The 27,701-nt window shown below is 35.4% G+C and overlaps 1 protein-coding gene across 10 annotated transcripts in view; it reads left to right on the top strand.

The window, feature by feature from the left end:
* The window catches only part of LOC113494924, an 82,325-nt gene that overhangs the window by 7,824 nt on the left and 46,800 nt on the right, over window positions 1–27,701 (top strand). For 4 of the 10 annotated variants that reach the window (XM_026873449.1, XM_026873450.1, XM_026873445.1 and 1 more), the window contains exons 1-19: window positions 2,907–4,398; window positions 6,699–6,810; window positions 7,878–8,025; window positions 10,028–10,212; window positions 11,733–11,851; window positions 12,384–12,514; window positions 12,818–12,900; window positions 13,425–13,586; window positions 13,971–14,101; window positions 14,567–14,755; window positions 15,091–15,211; window positions 15,457–15,661; window positions 15,930–16,137; window positions 16,498–16,681; window positions 16,932–16,988; window positions 17,192–17,257; window positions 18,703–18,817; window positions 19,361–19,432; window positions 20,119–20,169. In XM_026873449.1, coding sequence (XP_026729250.1) covers window positions 7,916–8,025; window positions 10,028–10,212; window positions 11,733–11,851; window positions 12,384–12,514; window positions 12,818–12,900; window positions 13,425–13,586; window positions 13,971–14,101; window positions 14,567–14,755; window positions 15,091–15,211; window positions 15,457–15,661; window positions 15,930–16,137; window positions 16,498–16,681; window positions 16,932–16,988; window positions 17,192–17,257; window positions 18,703–18,817; window positions 19,361–19,432; window positions 20,119–20,169 — 2,189 coding nt within the window. In that variant the 5' untranslated portion in view covers window positions 2,907–4,398; window positions 6,699–6,810; window positions 7,878–7,915. Of the gene's footprint in view, window positions 1–2,905; window positions 4,399–6,698; window positions 6,811–7,877; window positions 8,026–10,027; window positions 10,213–11,732; window positions 11,852–12,383; window positions 12,515–12,817; window positions 12,901–13,424; window positions 13,587–13,970; window positions 14,102–14,566; window positions 14,756–15,090; window positions 15,212–15,456; window positions 15,662–15,929; window positions 16,138–16,497; window positions 16,682–16,931; window positions 16,989–17,191; window positions 17,258–18,702; window positions 18,818–19,360; window positions 19,433–20,118; window positions 20,170–27,701 lie in introns of those variants that run through there. The other 6 variants (XM_026873451.1, XM_026873454.1, XM_026873453.1 and 3 more) reach the window with 5 other exon arrangements.

Genomic DNA, 27,701 nt, shown 5'->3' with positions numbered 1-27,701 from the left:
GGCAGTGCCATCGGGGAAACTTTTCATTTTTTAATATTTCAATATTTATACAGTCTCCCCGACATTTTATAACTTCTTTGAAACTTAAAATTGTAAAATAGTGAAGGTAGTGCACTTCGGGCATGCTATACAAATGCGCAGGCACGGGCATTCTCGAATTCAATATCGTCTGAAATTGCGAGATTTTTCACCATTTTATTTCCTCTAGTTATCAAAATGTAGATACTTTTTTTTGGGTTTTTATGCACATGGATACGTCAACCCCCTTATACAAACTTTACTTACACACTACTGAAAAACGTTTTTGGTTTGGGAGCTATATGGATAGATAATAGAGAATATGTTGACGTTTATGCAGGACCTGAGAACGCAACACATAAAAAAGGTCCTGTAACATCGGTGCGATTACGACAAGAGCTAAAAATTGTGATAAAATAAATAAATTTCTAAGGGCATTATTAAAGTGTGTCTATTAAAGCCGTTTTAGACGGTGCGAGAAATTACGTGCAAATTGCGGTACATTGACGTCAATGGTTAGTCACTTCTGTTGCTATTGCCGTATCACCCAGCAATGTAATACAAATTGTATGACATTTCTCGTAACGTGTAAATTAGCCTTTAGTCTCGTGTACAAACCTTTTACAGTATCCGGACCATTTTGTTCGAGATGTTTATGAACAGCGATTCAGGTCGCCTAATGCAATCTTTCAAGACGGTACGTCTCAGGCAATCGTAGTTCGTTAGACGTACGTACAGTTACTTTAAAGTTTTTATCTTCATGGATCTTCGTTAGGTAACTGTCCATCAGTTACATTGAGGTAATTAATTATAGAGGTTAGGGTCTAGCATCATTTCTTAAAGAGGAAATGTTGCTGTTTTCGAAGAGTGAAGGTGAGCGACACTCTTAGAGACCTTATAGATCTTCAATAGAAATAGTCTAACTTTAAGATTTGGTGGTAGGAACCATGGACTGATTAAAAATATAGGTTCTATCAAATTAAATTAATTATCAATCAACTTTAAAAAGGAGGTCATTCTCATTACTCTTTTTGACGTTTGTTATATTATAAGTTCGGACTGACTGAGAGATTTTGTTGTTTCTTTTTTCATTTAACGTGAAATAGCTGTGTGTCATATGTTCCCATAAAAGTTTCCTCAAGATCAGTAGTTTTTAATTGAACTCTGTATGTTTTCTATGTTATTATTACCTAAATTGATTACGATATATTTTAGATTTCTGCACTATTTTTAATATAGAAAATAGGCACTTTGCGTGTCTCATTGAACCGTAACACCCGGTATAGTTACGTAAGGATAATGGCGTGCAATCGTTTTAACTTTGCACTATTTTCACGCACATTTAACTAAAAGTAGGAATGAACTGCATTGATTTATTGTGTTAATGACCCCATTTTCCCATCGATTTGGGTAGATAGTCTTACAGATTTGATAACTTTAGGATTCGATTTCTATTTTTCATAATTTATTACTATTGAGTCCGCATATGCAGCTAACAGTAGTATTGCAGTTAGGTTCATGAATGCATATTTATCCGACCTTTAGCAAGGCTACGAGTATGTATTTGATGGATCGAAAATTATATTATTTTCTGATATGATAAGTATTTTTGTACTCTTAGCATCTGGTCATTAAACCTGCATATCATGAACAAACTGTGCTTTAGGAATGTACAACTTCTTCAAATAGCAATTGGTGGTAGGAACTGATTCAAATAATTGATTTACTGTTTTTAGACCGGTTATTGATATGTTCTTTTTTAAATGCAAGGACGAAGTTTGTAAGATACCTTAACAATCCGTCTCAAATAAACCGCTAAGAACTTAAATAATTTCTCAGGTATTCAGAGAAGGTATCGATATCAAATTGCAAACTATTACGAAAGTTCACAAGTTCATCACTTGAAGCATTTCTGAACATAACCTTATAATTAAAAGCAGAGAAACTTTACTATGTTTTAAGGTATGACTGGCTTTTGCTATGATTTAATAACATTTTTTTTGAAATGCATATTTTTAATGTGCTTTTGCTTAAGCAACGCGTTTGAATTGAATTTCTAGCACGAAAAAAATACATTAGTCCCTTGAAAAGATTTTCAGATTTATCCTAATGAAATTTTATCTTGTAGAAAACACTCCTAAATCTTTTTTAATGAGCTCCTCTCCAGTAAAGTAAAATGATCGCTAACACTGCATTCTCCACACATTTGTTTCACCTCAGTACCTTTACTATCTACCGCAATGTATTGGACCATTGATCTTGGTCTGGTAAAACCGTAGCTAGATAGCTCTATAAAATATCAAGACGCTATGCATCATATAATTTTAATTTATAAATGTAATTACATTGAAACTCATAACTGTAATAAATGCTCGCAGTAGAGTAAAAAAATCTTAATGTCCCGTACTCTGAGAATACCACGAGAATATATATATTTTAACGTACATTACATGTTTAATTAGTCATCTTAACAAAATAACCCAGCCGTAGCTAGCAATAGTCTGACCTAATTTTGTAAATTTTTGCCATTCTAGCGAAACCATCCTCGGTTTCCGTACTTGTACCTAACAGCTGACTATCAAAACTGCCATCAGATAGTTTGCTGAATGAAATATTGTTACTTTACAGTGCAGAGTTTGAAACATTATAAAATAATTTAAAACATTATGGGCATAAATAAAGTATTGATTCATCTCAAGTATAATAAATGATGTATCCCCACTTGACCCCTTTTTAGACGAATTATGATGATACATCGAAATAGAACACTGAAATTTTAAAAGCCCATAAATTAATAAACCAGTGTTATGAATGAGGAAGTTTCATGTAAATGAAATAAAAATAACTTTTAATACCAAGACAGAAAGCTCATTATTTTGCAAACGATGTTTAATAAAGGAAGTGGTAAATTACTACACTTTAATTATCAGATACCTGTCTACTTTTTTCTCGATGGACATTGGATTGTGGATTTTTGCGATATACCTATTGCTTTTCTATACATATGAGATTTCATACATTTTTATATTCTGAGCCTAATTCCACCCATGAAAAACTCGGATTAGGAAATTATACGATGTACCAACCCTTGGTTTACGGAACCCTGCAACGTACAATTATCAACCTACCTATTATGAGTACCAATGGTATTACGTTCACGGTTAAGAAGCCTTTAAACCGTAATTTGCGCAATATTTTATTAAATCGATATTTCGGTAAATAAGACGATGAACCAGCTAATATGATTATTGACCCAATATCACCCCTGTTAGTGTAACATGTGTGCTTCAACGAAGATGTGTTATCTAATATTTACAATGCCTGGCAGAAAGTAGGTGAATTAGGGCTTAATTTTAATAAGGTAAAATGATTAAATAGTCGTGTTCTCGGTCGTAGTCTAGAATGAACTATTAAAGCCTTCGTCGGGCCACAGTAAGCATCCAACAGTCATGGACCAAAATCGAATGTTGTCTCGGGCAGAGTGCGCGCGCAACTCCCGCCCCACGCCGCACCGCTCCGAACGTCCATTGATGATCTTCTTAATCTCGATACATGTTATTAACACAATTCGTATGCAAACTTTTTAAAGGCGAATACCTTTTTATTTTGTCGCCTTTGATTGATTTTATTAGGGAAGCAAGCTAAGGCATAAAGTAATTCGGGGCCAACACATCTCGTTGAGATGGAGGGCGCTGGCCACCGTTTCGTTTGCTAGGTTTGGGCGTCGCTGCGTCTCGGCTTTCGGCGGGCGGTTGGTGCGCGGCAGCGGCCGGCGCGACTGTGCGCACACAGCGCCGCCACGCACGCTTGTATCGCGACCCAGTCTGCTCTGACGTTTAGCCGAGCCGCCGGTGTCGCCTTGCCGCACCGTTCGCAAAGTCGTATCAGCGCTCATTACATTCTGCGCACTTTGAGATAGCGAGAGATAATTGGGAGTGCTAGCCGTCGCCGGTGGTAGTCAGGTCGCGCGTAGGGCAGTCAGGTCGCGGACGGTGCGGCCTAGCGAGTAGCGAGGGTGCGGGCTGCTGCCGGCCGCAGGAGCGCGCGCCGCACAGCAGCTGGCGGTGTTTACACGCGCCTGCATCCGCGCCGCCGTCGTGCGCTGCTCGCTGCAACATACAACACCCCTCATTTACTATTCAACGCTGTGAATTTTTAACTTTGCGAACGACCGAAAATAGAGGTATTTAAATGCTTATTAAACCCGACTCTCGCAGAGAGTCCGGCTGTAGTGCACATTAGTGTCTCGAGCTCAGAGCATACACATCGAAACCGACTTGTCATAGTTCATTCGAGTGATTTCACAACTTCGTAAATATGGGTGCTAAAGAAAGCGTGGAGGCTGCTAAATTTTCTGCGCAAAATTGGAACAATTTCGAGGTTCGTAAATACCTTTAAATTGATTTGCACTTGGAGTGTTTGTATTCCCCTACCTCCCTCGTGAATGTCTGTATTATGGGGCGTTTTGCCATTAAATAATAATAAATTAACGTCATGTGAAATCATAACTAAAATCTCACGCACAGTAAATTTTGTATCAAGCAATCAGTATATGCATGTTCACACGTTCTGTTTAAAATATATTATAAAAAATAATAACATGCTAAGCATATGTTAATTAATTATATGTTAATTATTATATTCTATGTAAAAGTTTATGTATTACAATTTTTGCTATATAATATGTAGTATATGCCCATTTGATTGTAAGTGTGCTAGACGTTCTTAAATATTTAATTAGTGAGTAACACGTAACGTATACGATGACAGCAGTAGCGCTCCTCCCTGTCAGCTGGGGTCGCGCGGATACATCTAGAGATCGCAGCTACATTAAAATACTCGTTTATTACCTGCGATAACATTCATATATGTATTGAGAATGTATCATATTACAAATGGATATATTATGTACACCGCTGTCATAGTCCCGTACCAACTAACGCTTTCATGCGATACGGTCGTCGTACAGACACGGAGCCGTGGCTACAGCATGAATATCTGCACCTGGTTATAAAATTCAACATTTATATTTGATACTTACAGATATATAATAATGTAACCATACAATGACAAAGTTTTTATTGTCGCTTGCGAAGGTTTATGGGCACTAAGTCAACAGCCATACGACACGTAATAGGGATTTTTAATTATTTTACGAAGCAATAGGAACCAGTCTACAAGTAGGCGGTTTATAGGTAGAGTCTATGTATAGTCAGTTTAAATATGAAGCCAAACTAAGCTGACCCACATACAGTCGGTCTAATCTAACATGATTGAAGGCACTGCCGTCGAGATCGAAATGCGGCGTTAGAATTTTAATTACCATTTGATAGGTTAGAATTGGACTTGGATATATCGATAGCCTAGATACCAGACTGATTCGAAACTATTTTATTTATTGATCAAAATTTATAATTCTTTCTAAAATTTTGCTATTTAATTAAACTGACAATAATACAGACAAACAATTGTAGCAGATCCTGATATTAGCTAGCTATAGTGAAATCCAATATAGTTGTAGTAATTATTGAATTAGTGTTTTTTAAGAGTGGTTTGTGTTAGATAGATAATAACAAGTATGATACGAGGTAAATAAACATACTAGTATATTCTAGAAAATTAATACTAGAAGTGTTATAAATCACACGTTTCAATATCGACTAGCCAATACTAGCTATAGATTCAGAACTTCCCCTTACTTCATTTTTGGGGTCCCCATATTACCACCTGATCCGTTTCTAATGAAACTTGCATCTTAGTAAAACCCTACGGAAGTGACGTTCTATGTCTCATCTTACTTAGGTATACTAGTTACTTATGTGGGGAGATAAAAAAAATTACGTGTGTCTTAGTTTATTTAATATCCTTTTGCTACTTGCTTCACGTTTAAGTATAATGCATCTATATTCTAAAGTGAGATACAGGATGATGCCATCCATGTAAATTATACTTCGCCACAAACCTTTTAAGGTGTGTCAGTAGGTGACTTAATAGTATGACTCATGTGTTCGTCTGATAGCACTTACATCAAGCCTTTGACGATAATTAAAACAAATGACACTTATTGCTTAAGGTTTACTTGAACTGATAGCTAATGATACAATGGTTTTACTTTAACATGAGATAATGTAGCTGTGGAGTAAAACGAATCATGTGTCAGCGCAAAAGTTATGTAATAAAGTTCACTTACCTATTATTTTGAAAGCATACTACAACAGTGATTACCTAAGCCGCTATGTTGTGATATCTGTGGCCACGTTATGTAGATAGTATCTGTAGTTAGCTTATATTTTTGTTCCCATGCATGTCTATATCGCCTCACACACCTTTCCTCTCAATTATATCATCTAATTCAATCCTAAATAAATACTCTAAATCTAAACTATACCTGTTTTTATTTCTTAAAACAAAATGCTTCTAAAATCTTCCAAATAATACTATACTACACTATACTAGATTGTACACTTACGATACAAAAATATTTTTTAAATTACACGTTTAATATTTTATTATGACGTTTTTCAAAACAAACCTAAAAGTAAGGGATTGTTTTTTCTTTAATTTGGGTCCCTCGGTAATCTGAACTTGGTGAAGGCAGATTACTGGATGGAGAAACGAAATAGAACGGTAGAGTTTGTATGTCGTGTTAGAATGCAAGGAGATTGTATTGTGGGTTGCAGCATGCCGCTGTGAAACACCCGTACAGACACGGCACCCAGCGGTCGCAGAGCCTGAACCGCGGGCACTCGCTCTCGCGCACCGATGGCACCTGGTGACATCACGGGACCGCGGGTGAGTGCACATCCCACACCGGCCCACTCTACCATGAAAACCATTCTACTTCACACAACCGACAGGTTAAACAGGACATCTATGAAATAGTTTTATCTGTATACTGCCAGTATGCTTGTTTACATATTGTATTTAGTACGCTCAACGTAACATGCTATTTATAAAAATGGTAATGAATTACATCAACAAACTTCAGGTAGATTTTAACGTAGGCCGGCGTGAGGTATAGGCTTGTTTTATGGTATTCAAGGTTAGTTTTTTACTAAAATTGATACAACTGCACTTAATAAGGATATATAGCAAATCATGTTTCTAAAACTGTCTTGTCTATTAGAATTCTACTTATAGGGATTTAGGGACAAGTTGTGATAGTCAGTTGTAGTAAAAATGTTAGTAGCTAAAGGATAAGCTGTCTAATTTATAAGATACACTACAATCTTTTTATCGTCATGCTTTAGTAACTGCTGAGTAACTTGAACAATTAAAGCTTTATGGCACCTCTTAACCATTAACATTTTAATCATAAATCTAACAATAATAACACCAACACCGCTTAGTCAACATTGACATATATAATGCAGTGTTACTCTATAAACACCACTAATTAAGTACAGGTTAGAATCCTTTTATGCTATTTGAATTAGTTTAATATCATAATTGCCCTAAATTCCTTAATGAAGAAATGCATCCAAATATAGAATACAATTCATTAACATAGTAGTATTACTGAATAAACAGAATTTAAATAAACAAATGCCAGCCAAATTCAAGGATAACAGAAAAGTATGTCAAATCAAACAGTTTGAGACGATAGTCGTTTGATAAAAATGTCAGGATGTTAATAAGTTTTATCTGGGATTGTAAGATACATTTGTTAGTTCAGTTCAAAAACATACATTTTTTAAAACATTTCTATTGAAATTTAAGGTATATACTTGGACATGCAAACTGGCTGAAAACATTGCCCAAAGCAAGGTTCTAAGGTTCTATTCTAAGGTTTTATTTCACTAAGTTGTATAGCCTGCCCTACCCATTGTTGTCGGTTGTTAACGAGTGTCGGGTTGCAGGCAGCATAGTGCAGTGCGCCGAGTGCGGCACGCGCACGATGGGCAACAAGCTGTCGTCGTGCTCCTGCGCGCCCATCCTGCGCAAGGCGTACCGCTATGAAGACAGCCCGTGGCAGAACTCGCGACGAAGAGACGGACATTTGCTAAGGTATTAACAATTTAATGGCCTATATAGACAATCTTAACTAAATAGTACCTATACATGATTAATCTGTCAAACAGGTTCCCAAAAGATATTGAATAGATATTTTAAATTTAATCACATAATTAAAACGTAATGAACATTAAATGCTTAAAGATGATGAAATACATATATGGTAGTGGGTGCTAAAACCATCACTGGTTAGCTATCAGTGTAGCTACTGGTAACTGACGTCACATGCGATGTTAAATTACTTTAAACTCTTCATTCTTTGGTTACGACATAAAAGAAAAAATTCGTTTCCTAATTTTTTTGGCAGTATGTCTGACGGTCTAAACAGATTTTTTTTATCAAATACCCTATACTGATTAACCTGCATAAATGTATTGAAAAGATATGTCAGAGTCACGTAGTCGCCGAGATTGCCATTTTCATACATTAAAGCGACTTAACAGCTGTTAGCGGGTGTAAAATTGTCACTTGTCTACTGGCCCTCATCTTTTTATCCACGGGATAACTTCAAAAGATGCGACGCGGCCCTTTGAAGGGTTTACGTGGGACATAGGTCTACGCAGAGCCCTGTTTGATATGTTTGAAAGTGGGATGAGGTATCTGCCAGGGACCATTCACCCCAGCTCGATGATAAAGCTGACATGAACAGAAATGCAAAAAGTCCATTTTTTTATTGGAATTCCTGGCTTTAATTTAGCATATCTATCAGCGTATAATCAAATATAACCAGGATAGGCATAGCCAGGATATTGAGTGGCAACCACTTTGTCACTTAATATTGTGTTAATTTATTTGAGTGAGAATATAGTGTCAAGCAGAATGTATCAGAAATCAGTAAATGTGGCACTATACAATAATTTTATTCGAATACCACGAAAAGAAAAGTCCGTTATACCGCTATATCAATAATAATATCGGATAGTACATAGAAGAAACGTTCTTTAATTTAAACTACACATTTGTTTTAATATTTTTCAGTTTTAACTATATAGTTAAAGTCTAAATATAGAATGCTGACTTAATCTCTACTACCTAATTGTAGCCAGTTTCATATTGTGTTGTGTCACCGATTTCAATGTAAATACCCGTTCAAAAGGCAAACACTATTTATTAACCGTTCACTTGACTGCTTGCATCAAAGCAACTCGTCCTAATTTTATTTACAAACATCTTTCTAAGTAAACTTTATGCAACCAAACGGACTGGTTGAACTTTTAACGATGTTTTATGTTCATACAGCGGGGCACACGTCTCAATTCCTTTAAAAACAAATAAAAGTTACCATCCATTAAAAATTACTGCCTGCCTGCTGCATAAACTGTAAATTTTTTAGCCCTGTGAAATATCGTTGAAGTATAACATATATTATTACAGAGTTTTTTTTACTATCGATAATTCAAAATGCTATAAATTTTCAGATATCAAAAAATGCTATGATTGACTAATAACAAGCAAATAAACGTTGAAAGAGTTGCACAATGTAACATTAACGTCAAGATGTATCTTCATATTTGTTTTGAAAACTTTACATTTAACAGTACCGTTACAAGATGCAACGGTGTCTAGGAATAAACCTTGAATCAATAAATATTTGAACACTTTTAAATGTATAAAGATCTGCCTCATACATATAGGTATGCTGCAGTTTTATATTAACTAAATAGGATCTTATTACTGAGATGGTGGTGTTCTACGCGTAAACTTGAACATAATTTCAGAAATCAGGGTTAGATGGTTAATTATCCAAAAGACTAAACACCATTCACATCACTTGCTTGTACTTGCGATGATGTTTGCCAAACTACATTCTATGGCATAATTTTAAGTCAGAATTTAATAGTTATTTTGTTGTAATCCGTCGTTTAATAATAACACTAATCGTTATCTACATAAATACTTGAGTACAATGTTTGATGCATTAAATTGATTACTTTGGAGAACAGAACTAAAACTCAGCCTAGTTTGTATGTTATTACTAATTTGTGAGTGTTTCCAGATTATGGGCGGAGGTATTCCACGTATCAGCAAGCGGTGCCGGGACGGTGAAGTGGCAGCAGGTGTCGGAGGACCTGGTGCCGGTGAACATCACCTGCATCCAGGACTCGCCCGAGTGCGTGTTCCACATCACCGCGTACAACTCACAGGTTGACAAGATACTCGACGTCAGACTACTGCAGCCCGGTACGACAGCTTTATTACATTACTTTAGAGGGCCTGCCACCGCCTCTCAAAGTAGGTAATAATATTGCAGTTATGGAAGAGAGACGTCTACGTAGTGCAGTGCACTGTCACGCTTCCAGTACTGTAATGATATTACTGTACTTTACTTATAGTAGGGTGTTTTTATGCTTGCGACTTGAATGTCTACGAACCCAAAACAAGTCAAGGATTTGATACCTTGGAGACAAAAATATAAAAAGTACTTTAAGAGGTGGTAGTAACGTGCGGAATCAAAAAAAGATCTTTTTCAAAATATCTTAATCTTAAAGTCGGTTACAACCGCAGTAGTATATATAAATAAGCTTGGTTAACCAAAAACTTCGTAATTCATTCAATTGAATTGATTTTACACAACATTTTGAAAGGTTCACTTTCGGTTACATAATAAAACTTATCTCACAGAGATTATGCAATTAGGTACTAAAACGAGCACTAAGCAAATTTAAATTAATTTTAAATAATAATTAGAACTAACATAAATTTAAAAATAACAAACACCGAGTAAAGTATGGTTTGGATCTCCTAATTTACGAGTAAGCTACATAATACGTGGGTAATACTAGCGCTTAAAAGTAGTTTCCCGAAATAAACACTTTTGTAACAATTGTGGAGATCACACGGCAGAGTAACACCTATATTTTACTGGGGCAATTCGGAGATACGGCGGCGGCCGCTCTAACCTAGTTTTAAATTTACACTGGATAGTAAGACGAGTAATCGACCGAATTCACTGCAAGTAACGCCGGCCAACACATTATTTCACTTGTGCTTATTAAAACAGTTGAGCAACGAATTAAATATGAAAACAAAACGCGACTACATATCCATTGATTTTATTACTTGCCCCAGTTCTCTTGCAACCAAACTTTTATTTATGCTATTTTAAAATTGTTGCTCTGTTCCATTTTAATATTAAACAAGGTTCCCTTTAGCTATTATTTTTTCTCAAAATCAATTTTGATGTAGCTCATTTGCTTGGTAACAATGGCACTTCAAGTGCTTAATACATTTTTATCATAAGTATGTTAAGGAAAATCTACGAGTAGTTTTATCAATTCGAAGAAAAGCTTAATAATTTACGGAATAATTATTTCATAAATACAACACTTACTTATGACGAAAATACAATCATAACAAGTACTTAACTCTCGGTACTTCAGAAAGACGTTCGTTATTTCATGGAATTGTCGGCAAAGCTGTAAGCTGATGAAGCAGTAAAAATAACAAAATTTTATATTCTCATACAATATCAATTCTCCAAAAAGTCAATCAGATAATTCAAAAGTATATTTTACAAAATATTAAAACTACTCATTTGACATGTATCTCTAATCAGTAACTGTTCTAGGCGTATTTTGTTTTCATTTTGGCTGTCATGAAGTTATTTTATTGAACTCGATGTAGGTGATGAATTGTATATTATGCCCTTATGATTTTATTCCTGTACGTTCATCTTAATTCATTAACAATTTCCTTTGCAGGTACTCGCATAGGACAAGCATCTGAATGCTTCGTATACTGGAAGGATCCCATGACCAACGACACTTGGGGACTGAATTTCACTTCTCCCATTGATGCCAAACAATTCAGAGAATGCTGTGTAAGTACACAACTCGTACGTCGTGTAGTTAAATATTTACGGTCGCGTTTTATGACTAACTATTACTATAAATAAATAAATGTCTTATTTAGTGTTACTTAGAATATTTTGTGCTCCATTGAAATTCACAAAACATTAAAACTGTTACCATTTCAATTTCTGGAAGTCAACTAATTCCGTTGTCAAAACAAATAATTACGATCAGGGTTTTGGACTAGATTTACATATTTTTATATTGAAATCTTCTTTGAGATTTGACCGACATCAAAAAATTTTGTGTTCCCGGCAGTCGCAAAAATGGGACCTAAAATTCCAGGTGGACTTTTTGAACCCTAATCATATAGGTACATGGGATATGGACTAAATATTATAATTGTTAATCATAATATGAAACTAAAACGGAATTGGTTAACCCAGAATCCAGACCAAGTGTCAACGTTTTCAAAATCCTTCGTCACTGTTCATTTATTTCTCACACTCATGTACCCATTAAAGATACATGTTTGCAATTAAAGTTTTCATATATTTTTAGTCGCCATCGTTCAAATTCTCCCGGAAGGCGTCATCCAGCTACAGCTTAAAGCTAGAACCACCCGGGAACAAGCAGAAGTTCAAGGCTAAGAGGAAGCCGCTCTCCACACCGGCCAGTCCTAATCGATCCAGGTAAATTAAATTCAGACTCATAAATAGTCATTTCTTGACAGTTTTTACTTACTGACGTGTATAAGAATGAAATTAAGCTGAGTGACGTTCTAAAATGCCTACTTGTTCCATTGTGCTTTATAATGATAAAGTCAGAAGTATTTGGACGACTCTTGGAAGAGTGTTAATTCAAAGTTCAGTTAAAAAAATTCGAAATTTCAAATATGTCCTCATTCGTTTCGAGTACTGGTCAAAATCATGTTCCATGTATATGTAAACTTGTAATATGTTTCAAACTAATCATATTGGCATTTACGAATGTAGCTTGACCTACGGTCGCGAGCCGCAGTGCACCTGCATGACTCAAGAACAGTATGCACGGCTGAGAGCCCAGGATCCACGTTATCGTAAGTATAGACCTTATTTACTTTCAATTATGGTTTACGTTATTTGATGTGTGGTGTGCCAGTCAGGGAGGGTGTCATCGACACCTACTGTGGGGTAAATGAACGCATGTTTGTCTCTCAGAGAAGCCAGATAACTCTCCTTGATCTGAACAAAGAGGTTTTCAATAACACACACCGTTCTCATTGTATATACATCAAACATCATACGTTTATACGTAAACAATACATCTTGAAATCTAGTGACAAATATTTGCTAAAATATGTATGTTTTACTATTTAATGATACTCAAAAGCCGACACTGATAGTCTAATGTGTACACTAATCTGCGTGACTTAAATATTATTAAAGTTTTTCTCTAAATAGGATTCATAAACCAGATAAACTGTATTTTTCCATAACAATAGTTATAAATTATCCTTATAATCAAGGATCATGAGTTAAAACCGTTTTAAGGCTTCAGTAAAACGGTTATTACGTCACACTATAAGGCGTGGTTTGTTTTCACACGATATGGTTACCACAGGTTCGTCAACTCTGCCCCGCACCACGGCTCGTGCCATGGAGACAGATGCAGGCGCGGCGGGCACCGCCGGCCGCTCAGACAAGGTGGCCGCCGCGACCTCCTCCACATCGCTGTACGACAATGTGTCCAACTCACAGCCCGCACACCAGCCGCCACCGAAACGTTAGTATTCTTAGTATCGTAATTACGTAATCTTAGTGAAGTTTACATTAAGGATATACTTCCAATGGGTTGGCTTTGCGACCAATAGAAAGAAAACTCCTTGAAAGACTCGCTCTGCCCACAATACATGTATATGTTGGTACAGCAGTTACTCTCATTGTATTTACAGAGTAATAAGGGCAATGAAGTCAATTTTAATTAATTGCAATTAAAAATACAAACTAGTTAACTTACTGCTATGTAGCACTTCTCGTTATTAAGTATTAAGCATTATCAAGGCAGACGAGTATAGCGACACTGACGCTATCGATCATTGGGTGACAATTTACACTGAAAGAGTATGCTCAGACGAGAAATTTATTTGAAAAATCAATTCTATTTCAGCGGCTTCGCGTCAGGCTGACTCACAGCCACCATCTCGGCCTCCAAAATCACAAGAGACCTCTACTATGACTAATAACACTTCGACAGCACCCAAGACTGTCACTGCTTCAACGGGAACTCACGGAACTAATGTTAGTACCATTATGGTCATAACTAGTCATAAGCCTATCTTTAATCAATGTTTAATCTCAATTAATGTCGCACTTCTTAGTGTAATTATACTACCTGTTACGACACTGGTAAGAGGGACATTCTTTTGGGGGATAAATTTAGTTTTAAATATGGTACAAAACTGTCATTTGAGAACGACACCTCGATGTAATTTGTTAAAAGGTTTCCCTTTAAACAGAGGTGTGGTGAAACAAACATGATTGATATAGCTGTTGCCAGTTGCCTATGTTTAACATGCTATGTATTCTTTTAGTGAATTTGGAAATGTTAACGACATTGAGTCATTAACTGATTTGACTTTGAAAAGGGAATTAATCACATGCAACATTTTCACAAGCACTTACTTCAACATTCAATAGATTTTCCATTTTCGTGCCCACCAGAATTTCAAATTCACGTTATATATTTAAAACAATCTATAACAGACAAATGAAGAGAGCCAAGCGGGCGGCGGAGGGGCATCGTCCCAGCACACTCAGGACCTGAAATCAGAGGGCGTGCAGGCCGGCGGCACGCTGACGTCATCCAAGTCCTCAGCCACCTCCACACGCTCCGGCAAGGAACACCTGCAGCACATGCCCAAAAGCGTCGACTACGGAGACGGAAACGAATCAGTTAGTATATTACGATTCCTATAACATGAATCTTTCGGTTAGGTTAGTCGACATGGCTTTAAAATTACAGCTTCAATTGAACACAATATCAGTGGATGTTTCGTGACATCGTCAAATCAAAGATATTTGTGGTAAAAATATTTTTCAACAATATTAAATATTTGAATGATAGTCATTACAAAGAAATTATCAGCTTTTGCCGTCGCGTCGCAAAGATTTTATAAACGCAAAACTTAAATTATTTTTTAAACAGATTAGACTAATTTGGGAGACTAGGATTTCTAACAATTGACGTGACTAAATAAACGATAATAATCTCTTTGGAAACTCAACAGGACTGTATGCATTTTCAGTCGCGCGAATCTGAAAGGCACTCTCATCATCACAACGTTATCAATAATAACACATCGGGCTCGCGTCGTACCAAGTCTAAGAGCACTGAAGATATGAATATGGGTAAGCAGTAACATTTATAACACTATAGAAACTTTTTAATCACCTGAACACCTTAGATCCCTTCTTGGAAACATTCATTTACATCTAAGAAGAACATGCTTAACTTAAAACTGTTTTCTTCATTAAATTCAGGATAGTGTATTTGAAGTCACAAGAGTTCGCTGAAACATGTACTATTCATTAACATTACAGAATTTCAAGAAAAAATATTAAGCTCCAATTAATAATTATAATACCATCACTAGATTCGAGCACCTTGAAGCGCATGCTGAAGCCGATGCCGTCGACGGAGAGCCCGGTGACGTCACCGGAGATGGGACGACGGCGGTATGGAGGGCAGGCGCCGTGCCCGCCGTCCTGCGGCTCGCATGGACACCGCCACCAGCAGCACGGTCACCACGGACACTACTCGCACATCGTTAATAACAACAGCCGACAGAGCTCGCAGCGGTAAGGCCTAAAGGATTTAAATGTATGACGTTGGTAGTAGCAAGAAAATGCAATAAAGTTGTACGAAATGAATGTAGAATTTATTAATTAACTAAATTCTGAATAGACAGAATGAAATCTAAGATACAACAATAGTCAAAAAGTTGGCTATAAGCATCACAGAACTAATTTTTTCATTGGTATAGAGAGATTCATCCCAATTTCATAACTGCTAACCAAACATAGTTATAGTGCTTCTCTAAGGTTAAATAATATTCTCTTTTACCAGTCGTGGTGTGGGTGTCGGCGCCGCTCCCAGTGGATATCCTGGTCGTGGCTTGTATTTAGAACTGGGCGGTGGTGAACGTGATCTCTCTCCACCTTCAGACAACGTGATGTTTGACAACCAGTGTTATGCCACCACGCCGTCGTCGTCTAATGGGAACTCCGACCAGGAGCCTTGTCAGCGCCGCGATTCCAGACAGCATCATCATGCGGTAAGGAGCAATGAAAACCTCTTTATATTTCTTAAAGCTTAATGAAACGACTCATTCTATTTGTTTGTAGAATATATACATATCTTACTCAGATAAGATGAGGTTCTGCCAAGTTACTGCTGTCACCCTGAAGTGTCATACTGTTTTTATCCTTGTCAAAGATAATTGAACATTATAGAAAATTTTAGATAAGAGTCGTTCTTGATCACGGCTATATGCATTTGTTATTGTCTTATCTTGATGTTGATTCCCAGTTTTGATGTTATTGCCATGAAATTGGACCTCTTTGTTTTCTTTTTTCTTGAAAGTAAATAGTATTACTTTTAGTCTCATGGTATGACCTTCTTCGTTTACTTGCAGAAGCCGTGCTTGTCTCGCCAGGCCTCCCAGTCTAGTGCCACACCTGCTCCGGGCTCGCCCACCTCACGCCTGCTGTTGGAGTATGAGATGCATCTGAGGAACACTCTCGCTAAAGGCATGGATGCAGAGAGCTACAGTCTGCACACGTTTGAGGCACTGCTTAGCCAGAGCATGGAGGATTTAGGTAGGTCAAAAAGATCCGGTTGAACTTCACCCTTTTATCAGAAAGTCTTTTTTTGTTCTGTTTATAAATGACAGAGACAAATTTGTAGTATTAGAGCTACTAAAGTGATGGTATTAAAATAATGTTTGGACAATATTTACAAGAAAAGTCGGAATTTTACTTTCTAATTAATTTTGTCGGATGTACTTACTACTTGGTTGTTTAAATCGTAAAGCTTGCAAATGCTTAACACTTATTGTTTTATTAATAGAATACAACGATAACGTGCCATCTTCAAATCAGAGAAGTCCGTATCCGCCGAGACGACGTAAGTATATAATAAGAAAAACGAAAAAAAATATATATTTTAAAATCTTGTAGAATTTGCAAAATTGAAATTTTTAAAATAAAAAGCATGCAGCCAATTTTAATAAATTTAACTTTATTAAAACATACAATTTTTACAACATAAACTGCACACAATTCAACCTTGTTTGGATTTAATTTGAACCCTGTTTTTGTTTTGTTGAGGACCGACCCAAGAATCAATTCTACAGTCTTTGAGACACCTTAAGGAGGCTGCAATAAGGGATAGAGGTGAAACAAATTGCTTATTTATCGTATGAATGGTATCATTGCATCATCATGTATATATATGTATGCAATGCCTATGTTATTATATGTATTTATGAACCTAATCTGTTGATTGAGTTTATTTTCCACAGATACTTGTTTTGTTTTTACTGTGAACGTTTTGTTTGGTTTCTGTAAAGGGAGAAGCATGGTACTCACATACTCGTATTTCTACATCAGCTATGGGGTTAACCAATCAATAATCAATTGTAACTTATGGAGTTTCTTGCCGGTTGTTCTCCATAAGAATGACACCTTGGACCCGCGCAACTAGTCATCTTTGTAATATTTTGAATGTGCCTGGAAAACGGCCTTTTGAATGAAAACTTTTGATTTTGATTTTTACTTTAAAGTGCAAAATTGCTTTGTACTGTAAGAATTATTTTATTAATTAATGCTTAGTCTCTAAATAACGATATCAAGTCGTAAAATTAAATTGTAAAAAATGTGAATTCAAGATAGAAATGACTGGTTTTTCCCATATATATAAAAGAAATGTAATATTAGATTTTCACCTTGACACTAACACTGTATTATTACTTTGTACTTGTAAACATTCTAGTATATCAGTGCTTTTATTTTATTTATGTAAAAATTATGTATAAACTACCGTATATACCGTATTATAGACTATGCGTTTTAAGAGTATTTAGCTTTCTGCTTAAATAAATACCTAAACGTAATTTTATCTTACGTACGCACAGGCTGTGGTAAAGACTATGACAGCCGCAACCTCTGTATTACTGAATTTAATTGGTAAATTATAGTTTACCCCGATAAATACGCGTGAGTAAACCGTTACATCATTTAATAATGAATCAGTCTCACGATAGTTATTATAAAAATTATAGTTATTAAAACAAAATTAAAAAGTTTGTTTTAAGGTTTTCTTATATATCAGGTAGAATAGTATTTTCTGTTCACCTTAATAACAAATAGCGTGACTTTGCTGCTGGTAATTAATGGTGAATGAAACAATTATAATTGTAATTGTTCTCATAAATAGTCATTCTGACTAATCTGAAGGTAAAACATTTAGTCAATTTCACTACTTTACTAAAGAGATAGAGAACTATGATTATTTCTACAGCAACCCATAATTTTAAAAATATATCAAAACAAAGTATTGCATGTTGTACTCTAACGTGAGATGATAAGCAGTTATGCATATGCATGACAATAATAAGTTAGGTAAGCAAGTTTGTCTGATGCCTGTGAATGTACCTCATATACTACGCAGGGTAATTGTGACCCAAATTTGAAAAGTCATGTAAAACATAAAATTTTCTCATAAAAATATATGTACTTTCACATTTATGTAGTTATTGTTCTGTTTATGGTGTATCAGCATTAGCTTAAATTGTGTGTTAATTAATGCCCTTGGTAATACACGTGTGTGTTTGTGAAAGAAGCAGCATCCCAGTGCTCGGGCGGCGGGAGTCGGTCGTCGACGCTGCCGCTGCCGCACCGCCTCGGTGTTGAGAGACAGCACAGCGCTAGGTCCGACCGCGATGGGTATTACAGGTAAATATAAATAAAATGTAGGCACAAGAGTACCACCGGGTTTTGTGGCCCACGTTTAGGGCGGTCGTTGACCAGCTACGGACTTACAGGGGTGTCAAGTTGATAAAATCTGTTTAGCCTAAGTGTTGGGTTTACCACAAAGTATCATAAAATGAGCTTCAAATTTGTCAGGCATGGAAAAATATCAATCAAAAACTTCGTGTATGGGACAATCATAAGTGATCTCTCGGAGGCCTTTTGTAAAAAGTTTCGAATCACTGCAACATTTGACATGTAAACAATTTAATGGAAAACTAAGACTCTTTTTAAAGAAAACCAGAATGTCGTACCTACCGAGTAGCCACAAAGCTAGTAGCTTCTAATCAAAGAGAACGACTGTTGTGCATACTTTTCCAATTAAATATTAGTGTTAAATAGCCCATCATCATCGTGCGGATATGACATTACAATATGGGTATCATTTAATTCCATTATTATTAACTTTATTATTTTATATTTCCTGAGACATTTTATAGTATGTTCAATCCCTTACTTTTGTTTTAGTGATCGCAATGAGCTGATGCGAGAACGTGAACGTGAACGGGAGCGTGGCTACTTGAGCGACCATAACACCAGGTATGTTGTGAAACTATAGTACTTATATAGAGTATTGTTAAACCAACCATCGTTTTCATTCAACGTCCATAGTCTAGAGTCCAAAGACCAACCATAACCTGACACAGCCCTGTGATAATAAAATTTTATGAACTGTAGAGTCAGAAGCTAGAAAGTCTGATAACCAGCCTGACTAGGGGTTATTACGTGTTGATACAGGTACCTACTTCTTATAAAATTGTATTGTATTTAACTGCATTAAGTTATACTGGAAGCCGACCCCAATATAGTTGGGAAAACGCTACAATGATCAGATAGGAAATGTTGCGATGTATGTACTTACAGAAGACAAAAACAAATAGGGCTAATTAAGCCTCTGAATGCACAAATCAGTAAAGAAAGTTTGTTCTGCGCCGTTAAAAATGGAAGGCTGATCTTTATTAATTTTGGTTTTTACGGTATTATATAAGGTGTTTAAACGGTAATGATATTTTTGGTAGTTTTTTTTTATGTAAATAAATCAATGTTAATCAATTATAAATAGTAAAACCTGTTCCGAACCTGTATCTTAAAGTTGCTAGTATTTTTTCCGTGTTTTAAAAGATTACTAGTACTGGCTCCATAGATACCTAAGGATTTAGCCATACGCTGATGATTAGATTCTTGAAAAAGCTGTGTTTCATGCTAAAGCCAATGATTTGTTTCAGGGACAGAGTACGTGATCGTGATCAAGGATATCTCAGCGATCATCAGTCAAGGTAAGGACAAAGACGCGCATTTGAAATACCCTTACGATGTCATTAATAACAAACTTCTAACATATGAGTTGATACTTAAAAATAATTGAAATGGAGGCTTGGGGATGGGGGGGATTAAACTGCCGCCACGTAAATAATTTTGTAGCGGGTGATAATTAATAGATTACTTAAACACGCGGTGGTAGACCTCTCGTATATATTTTTTTTAACTTCGCAAATTAGTTTGAAATCAGTACTTAAATATAAAGGTTATATTACTTGGGAAAATTCACGGTTACTAACGGTAATCAGTAAAAACATACACATCAAAATAAGTTAAGGCATTCAGGACTTACTACAATAAAAAACCGACAAGTAAATATAAACTGTGAAATATTAAGTTTCTTTTTTGCATCCGTATAGGAAAATATTTGAAGGAATCGTCACTTACGAGTTACCCAGCAAGTTGTACAATAGCAAAAATAGGTGATCAAGATCAGAAATCCAATACTAATGAGCAAAATTTACTTATATATCTTTTAATTCACGGGTTATCTTCATGAGAAGATGCCCGGTATGTAAGTATATATGTTCGGGCGAAACCTCACAACTCCCTTTTTTCAGCGGTACTTGGCTAGCTGGAACTTCGGTTCACAAAGTTTTGAGTCTCTTCAACGCCTCACAATTAAAGTTCTAATGTCGCAAACTCTGTTCGAGTTCCAGATATTATTAATGAATTTCTTACTTGGATAATCGACTTTTGCTAACTGAACAACTTTAAGTTTCAAGGTTAGCTAGTTGATCAGGTCCTACACAGTCATCAACCTTACTTCAAACATTCTACTCTCTCCTGTTTGAGCGTAACTAATAAGAGAAAGACTTATCTAAAAGGTTTTGTTTAGATACTACAAGTAGGTAGCCCTTTAGGTTTTACTTCAGAAAGCAGTCACTAAAACGTTGAACAAGAAGGTGTAATTAGATACGTCGTTTAGCCCTTAATGATAAAGGAATGTTTGTAATTTGTGGACAGTACCTACTTTGGTTACACAGGGTGTGGTTATAGAGGGATTCTTGAGATCGCTTAAAAGTATGAAAGCATATGATATCACATTCTATAACTTTGACTTTTTCATAAAATTACTTTGCTAGAAACGTTTAATGTCACCGGATGAAATACGTTTATTATCTAAGAAATTAAAACACATACTTCGATACCACGAAATTTTAATATGTTTTCATCTTGTTTCAAATAGATATGAATTAAAAACAAATAGGACGTAGGAATGTTTTAAAACTTGATCACAGCGGATTGTAAAATATATATTTTCCCGTTCCTTTGTTGTAACTCGCTTTACATAACTCGCAGTATACCTTGATGCAATGTAAAAAATGTTGCCAATCGACCCAAAATATTTTAAAGATATTTCGGCAAAAATAGATAAACAACGGCATTGATTAAACAAAGTTTTCCAATACAAATGGCAAAATCTCAAATTCCCACTCAATTTAATGAAACAAAAAGAAGAGCGATAAAAACCTGAATATTTTCCGTCGAAAATCTTTTCATGACTTTTTTTGTGTGCTTACTTGGCAACAAAGTTACGATAGACTTCGATTAGCATTCCATGATGAAGCTATATCCCGCCACTGTTTTATACCAATTTTACGATTTTATACGAATCGTATTGTAATACAGTCACTGATAAAATCAACGTAAATCGTACTCCGCGACATCGAATTGAACGAAAATGCTAAAATACCAATGACTAACAAAAGGGTTGAATTCAGACATTTTGTGATCATTGATAAATACACATTGATCACGTTAAATAGGTAGATTCCAGTGGTAGACACTGGACAAGAGAAGAAGACAGTTTGAAAGAAAGAGGTTTTTTGAGAAATATTAATAAGATCTAATTAAGGTTCTAATTGCTTACCGCTTCGGCTTGCTCCAAAATTGGATAGATAATCATAGAAGGATTTGGGGAGCCTTTGCTAAGCGGCGGGACATATTGTGCAAGATAAAAAGGATAATGGGCCTACTCTTAAATATTTGAGCACTTTTACTAGCGAAAGTCTCTTGTTTCAAGCTAAGTACACAGTGTCTGATAATTCTGTTGGACTAAAGGAAGAGAGAATTTTAAATAAAGCAATAGAAGGTATCTTTAAATACATATAAAAGTTTAGTTGCAGTTACAATGCAAGCAAGAAAATGTCCAGAAAATAAAGCCATGTCATAACACTTGATATTATATCAAAATATAAGAGACGTTTTTGTGTCCTGAAATGCCTTGAACAATAAAGTAAAATGTCAGATGTTCCCTTATTCTTTTGTCAGACGGATTATTCTTCGTAATACCTTGCAAGCGCGCGGGTCACCGTATTGCAAGTCATCAACTTAGCTTATACGCAAGCGCTACTTTAATAGCAAGAAAAACCTTTTGTATACTTACTTCTATTAATAAAACTTACATAAAAATGGTATTAAAATGAAGCGACTATTTTAGAAGCACTCAATAGAAAATTATCTATGCAATTAACTTAAAAGCAAATGAATTATTAACTTAAAAGAGGTCATTTAATTGTCATTTTACAGGAATCTATAGATATAACGCGGAAATTTACAACGGTTACTTGCCAGAGTTTAACGATATAATATTCAAACTTTAGAAATTATTTCCTAACGTACCTAGCTAATTAAGCAAAAAATTATCATCTGTTTTTTAAAACCTCAACGCGGAAATATACGAAAAACTATACCAAATTCTTGAAGTAGAGAATGAACAATGAGGCCCTAGCGGACTTGGCAGATGACATAATCCCACAAAATCTTTTTCCTAAGAATTATAGAGAAGCCGGCAAGTCATTTACGTAAAACAAGAAAGCCGCTAACCATAGATCAAGAGAATGGGCCTTGTTATTGAAATTAGAACAAGGAAAGTTTTAACTTAATTGTGAATACGTTACCATCTAGTTGTTCTACTCTCTGATCTTTATAATCTAAAGTCGGATTCCAGCTACAGAACAGCAGTTATATTTTTTACTAGAGCACCTATATGGCGATATCTATACTTACACTCGTATCTAAATCTCGTAATTGAACACTGAATAAATAAAAAAGCTAAGAAAAAGGTAGAGCAAAGGCTGTTACGGCTTTACTGACGGATTACTTCCTGAGGCGCCTGATTAATTTCAGTCAGTACAGCCTATTACAGCCCATTACTTACTGTTTTACGAAAGCTTTCAATAATAAAATTTTTAACACAGTTCAAAGCAACTTTTCACGATAAATTCACTCATTTTTTTAATGAAATTATTATCCAAGCTCTCTTTCTGCTTCAAAAAAAATACTTAAAATAAACAGTTCCTTATTTTAATCGCTGGCGAATATTTTACGTAAAAACATTTTTGGGTTTTTTTAAAATATTAAATCAAGTATATACTTAATCGATTCGATGAACAAACAAGAGCTTAACTCTGAAAAAAATAACTTAAGCTGTGGTTAGATAGCATCTACAATCTAAGTTTTATAAGTTACAGTCTACTTTCTTTCTTCTACAAATGAGAGAAGATTATGTATAAAGTTCTTTAAGAACTTGTTTTTTCTACAGTGATTTAAAAAAATATGAATAATATTATACGACTCTTGCTCTTTTTTTAACAAGGCTTTGAACGCGGAACCACCCTAAAAATTATAAAATCCTAAAATTGCTTCTACTACTAACCAAAAATCGTTTTGCAACAAGAGCCAAAACTTTTTCAGGGAGATTCACCACGTATTCTTTCAAAAGGGAGCGGTCAACCGAGTAAAATTTACATGTTGAATTATACGGTCTCATATTGAAGAAATAATTAAAAAAATATGTCCACCAATAATCTTTTTCCTAATCACAAAGACATTTTAATTTTGAGCGACAAAAATTAACATACTCGTAAAATATATGTGTATATCATCTCGTTCGGGATTTACATTAATTCATCAGTTCTTATTTATGAGCTCTTTATGCGGATGTGAAGAGCTTATGAATATGGGCTTCAGTTGAACTAGAAACTAGTCAGGCGTATCGGAAATATGCATTTCAAAGAATATGATGCTTGTTATAATGAAAGCTGGCCTCACCAATAAGGAAAACCTACAAACTGTAACGTTGCAAAAGTTTTCAGCAAAGAGGTCATTCAGTGCATTGATATAATATTTAACTTTTAATTAGAGGCTAAGTAGCTTGAGTATAACTTATTCAGATTATACGGTCAAATTACGAAACTAGCTACTTTGTGACTGCAATGTAGGAATGGAACAAAAAATTGTCAAACATTTCAAATGCCAAATGTATCTTTTTAAAAAGAACTTCGCGGCGCTCTCGCCTTGACCTGAAAATGTGTTCGTTGAATTCACTATGACAGTGTGACATAAAGACAGTTTTAGGTCTCGGGAAATAGGTTAGAGCCTAATGGAAAAATTACAAGACTGGAGTGCAGCAAAACTTAAAATAGTACACGATGTGAACGTTTTAATTTCAACACTCCACGCTTAGACAATTGCTTGAAATAATTTTGTTCTTTAATATAAAAAGCGAGATAATCTGACACGACTTCGGTCGTGGGAGGGCCTATGCTGTGAATCGTGATAAGATGAGCCGATTGATTGTTTAACATTTTAAATAATAGTTAACTTTTAATAATATAATAATTAAGAATAATCATTGCTGTTCAATATGAATATGCGTATAAATTCAAATAATCAAATAAATATTTCTTTACCGAAAACATCGATACCTTTCTGCATCATTGTAAAATCCAATACATTAAGAGCTAGCTAAAAGGCTTTCTCACGTAAGATAAGAAACATATCTACCTTACAAGTAGAAGAGGTATCTAAGTGGATTAAGGAGAATCATCGTGAAAACAATAATGCTCTGTAGAGTACGAGAAATCCCTGTAATCGAGGATAGGGAAACGTACGTGTTTACGATACATTTGCAGAGATAACGCTTTCGATTTATCCTAACTTAACCGAGGAATTTGTTTAAATATTCCACCAGAGTAAACAAAACTGTTTGTATTTGAGAATATAAAGCAAAATCTCTATTAGACTGTGAGAAAAACCCATGCGGTTTTTCCTACATACACGTTGCAAAATTCAAAGAACCTGCAAAACAAGGAAACAAAATCCACAAATCTGGCTAAAAGTAACTAAAAGATTCACTGATATACACGGAATAAAACTGTAATAAAACACACAAACTACATTCACTCACATATCACCCATCCGGAGTAACTGTCAAATATCGATTTTGTTTACCGATACCTCTCAATATTGCCTGACGTAGATGAAAATAAATGTGAAACGCATGTTATGCGCCGTCCCAGCTAATGGATTTAAAATAAAACCTCGTATTTTCATACAGTGAAACCGTATTTAACTGTCGCTATATTGTGAATCGAATTTATTCACTACGTGGAACATTTAATTTTTGAACTGAGTAGTTCAAAATTCTCGGAAAAAACATAACAAATATAATTGAAAAGGTGTTGGTAATTCTATTTAATTTCGTGGTAGTGGTAGAGTCTTAGTAGAGACACTAGATATAATTTAGTTCAGAATGTATAAATCTTGTTCGTAAAGCTAGGCTGTAGCCACTAGTCGTTGTTAATGGGCTAGTTCGAACGGGAGTAAACCTGCCACCTTTTCACAAAATAATGGCGTGAAAGCAATCTTGTGTTGTTGCGTATGGCTAGGTGAGTGCCGCTGTAAATAATGTCCCAAAATTAAGGGTTTCATATTCAGGAAAGGGTATAATGGCCTTTGGTGATCTTTGCTGAATTGGAAACGGACATATTAGACACTCTTATTATTATAGAGCAGGCTTGTGGTTCTCTCTTAAATACAAATATCATATGTAGACATAAATATTGCAAAGTCTCCTCTCTGGTGAATAAACAGAATTCGATGGATTACATTATATTTGTGACATTACGTTATTCGGAAAACGAAGGTTAATATTTAGTCCCATAAGAGCCATTGTCGTATAAGTGGGGTTAGTTATCGATTGTACGCCTCAGTTATTATCGTAGTTATCGTTTTTTCTCGACTCACTCGTACATATGCCAGGGATACTCTTGGGACAGAATTAGCCATTCGCCGACCAAGCAATTTTTCGAACACTGAAGGGCCGATAATAATTTATCATGGGTTTGATATTATTACATAATTTCACAATCTATAATCCTGTTCGTCGAGGTCTATAAGAATATTAAGGCTGACAAGTCGGATCTTATTAGATGATTGAAAGATGAAAACGTTGAAGATGCTTTTGTAAATTATATGAAGGCATTTTGCCTTGTTAGAAGAAAGATATTTAATCATAAGTATTTGCGAAAAACTCTCAGATTTTTTTTCAATATCACGCACAATGATTTATTAGGAATCTCTGGTAACTGTAACAAGTAAAAAAGGTATATTGTACTTATGTACTTACATCGCTTGTATGTCGAAAAGTAAATAAAAATAGCTACTGACTTCAGAACTTTTTCAAAGAAAGGTTGCTCATGATCCTGTTATTGCAAATTTGTTTTCGTCATACATATGTATAAAGCTTTTTCTGCTCTGGGGGATCAACAAATATTTAGATACTTTTCCGAACTCTACAAATGTTGTTATTTATAGCTTAAAGTCGAGAACGAAAGCCACATGCCTCCCTAAAATGTTATTATAGGTTTCATTTCAATTGTATTATAACGGTATACAGGGTTTGTGTTGATCGGCCTTACTAAAAAATCCTACTCGTAGAGTTTCTAAGCAAAATAAGTTTTCGAAGTAAATATTTATGGTAAACAAGCATCTAAACGTGTACAATGTTAAGTTTGAATATCTTTATGATTCGTATCAAATTTATATTTACTTTACGCAAATATGATCATGTTTCTGAGATCCGCATAAAGCTTGAGTGACTTCCTATTCGTCTTTGCCGGAACGCCCATGTTTTATCCTTACAGTATTACGTTTAATCCCAGAACCCACTCATGAAAGCGGCTAGTTCTTTGAGATAATTCAAGGAACGTAAAATTCCTTTATGTACCGCTGTCTAGATGGATATTCTGTATTATCTAAAGACTTAATGCTCGGTGCTTATAATTTCCATGAAATTGTACAGACTGTACGCCCGGCTGGGACTTGCAGTGAGCTATGTTATCATTGAATAGTAAACGATAAAGCGTGAATAAAATATGCATTGGGCAGTATATTCAAAAACTAGATGCTATTAATCTGACACGCAACAATGACTTCCGACCCCACTGGACCACTTTAGAGCGTACATTTCAAATTAGTTCAACTTTAAACGGCCTGTTTATTTTTCGTTTATCTGAAGCGCGGAATACCTACTGTCTTTCAATGGAGCGCTCTTTATTTTTTATATGGCAGATATCGATGCAATTGGCAGAATTAAGTCACTTTATGAAGGTTTCAAAGCTGTCCATCTTAGCAAGCTGTTTTGATGTTGGTATCAAAATAAATGGTACCTTTTCACATGGGTGTCGACTGTCGTTAATCC

The sequence above is a fragment of the Trichoplusia ni genome, chromosome 6, assembly GCF_003590095.1.
Source record: "Trichoplusia ni isolate ovarian cell line Hi5 chromosome 6, tn1, whole genome shotgun sequence".
Taxonomy (NCBI): domain Eukaryota; kingdom Metazoa; phylum Arthropoda; class Insecta; order Lepidoptera; family Noctuidae; genus Trichoplusia; species Trichoplusia ni.
The sequence above is the reverse complement of the archived record's forward strand: the minus strand, read 5'-3'. Positions and strand labels throughout refer to the sequence as shown.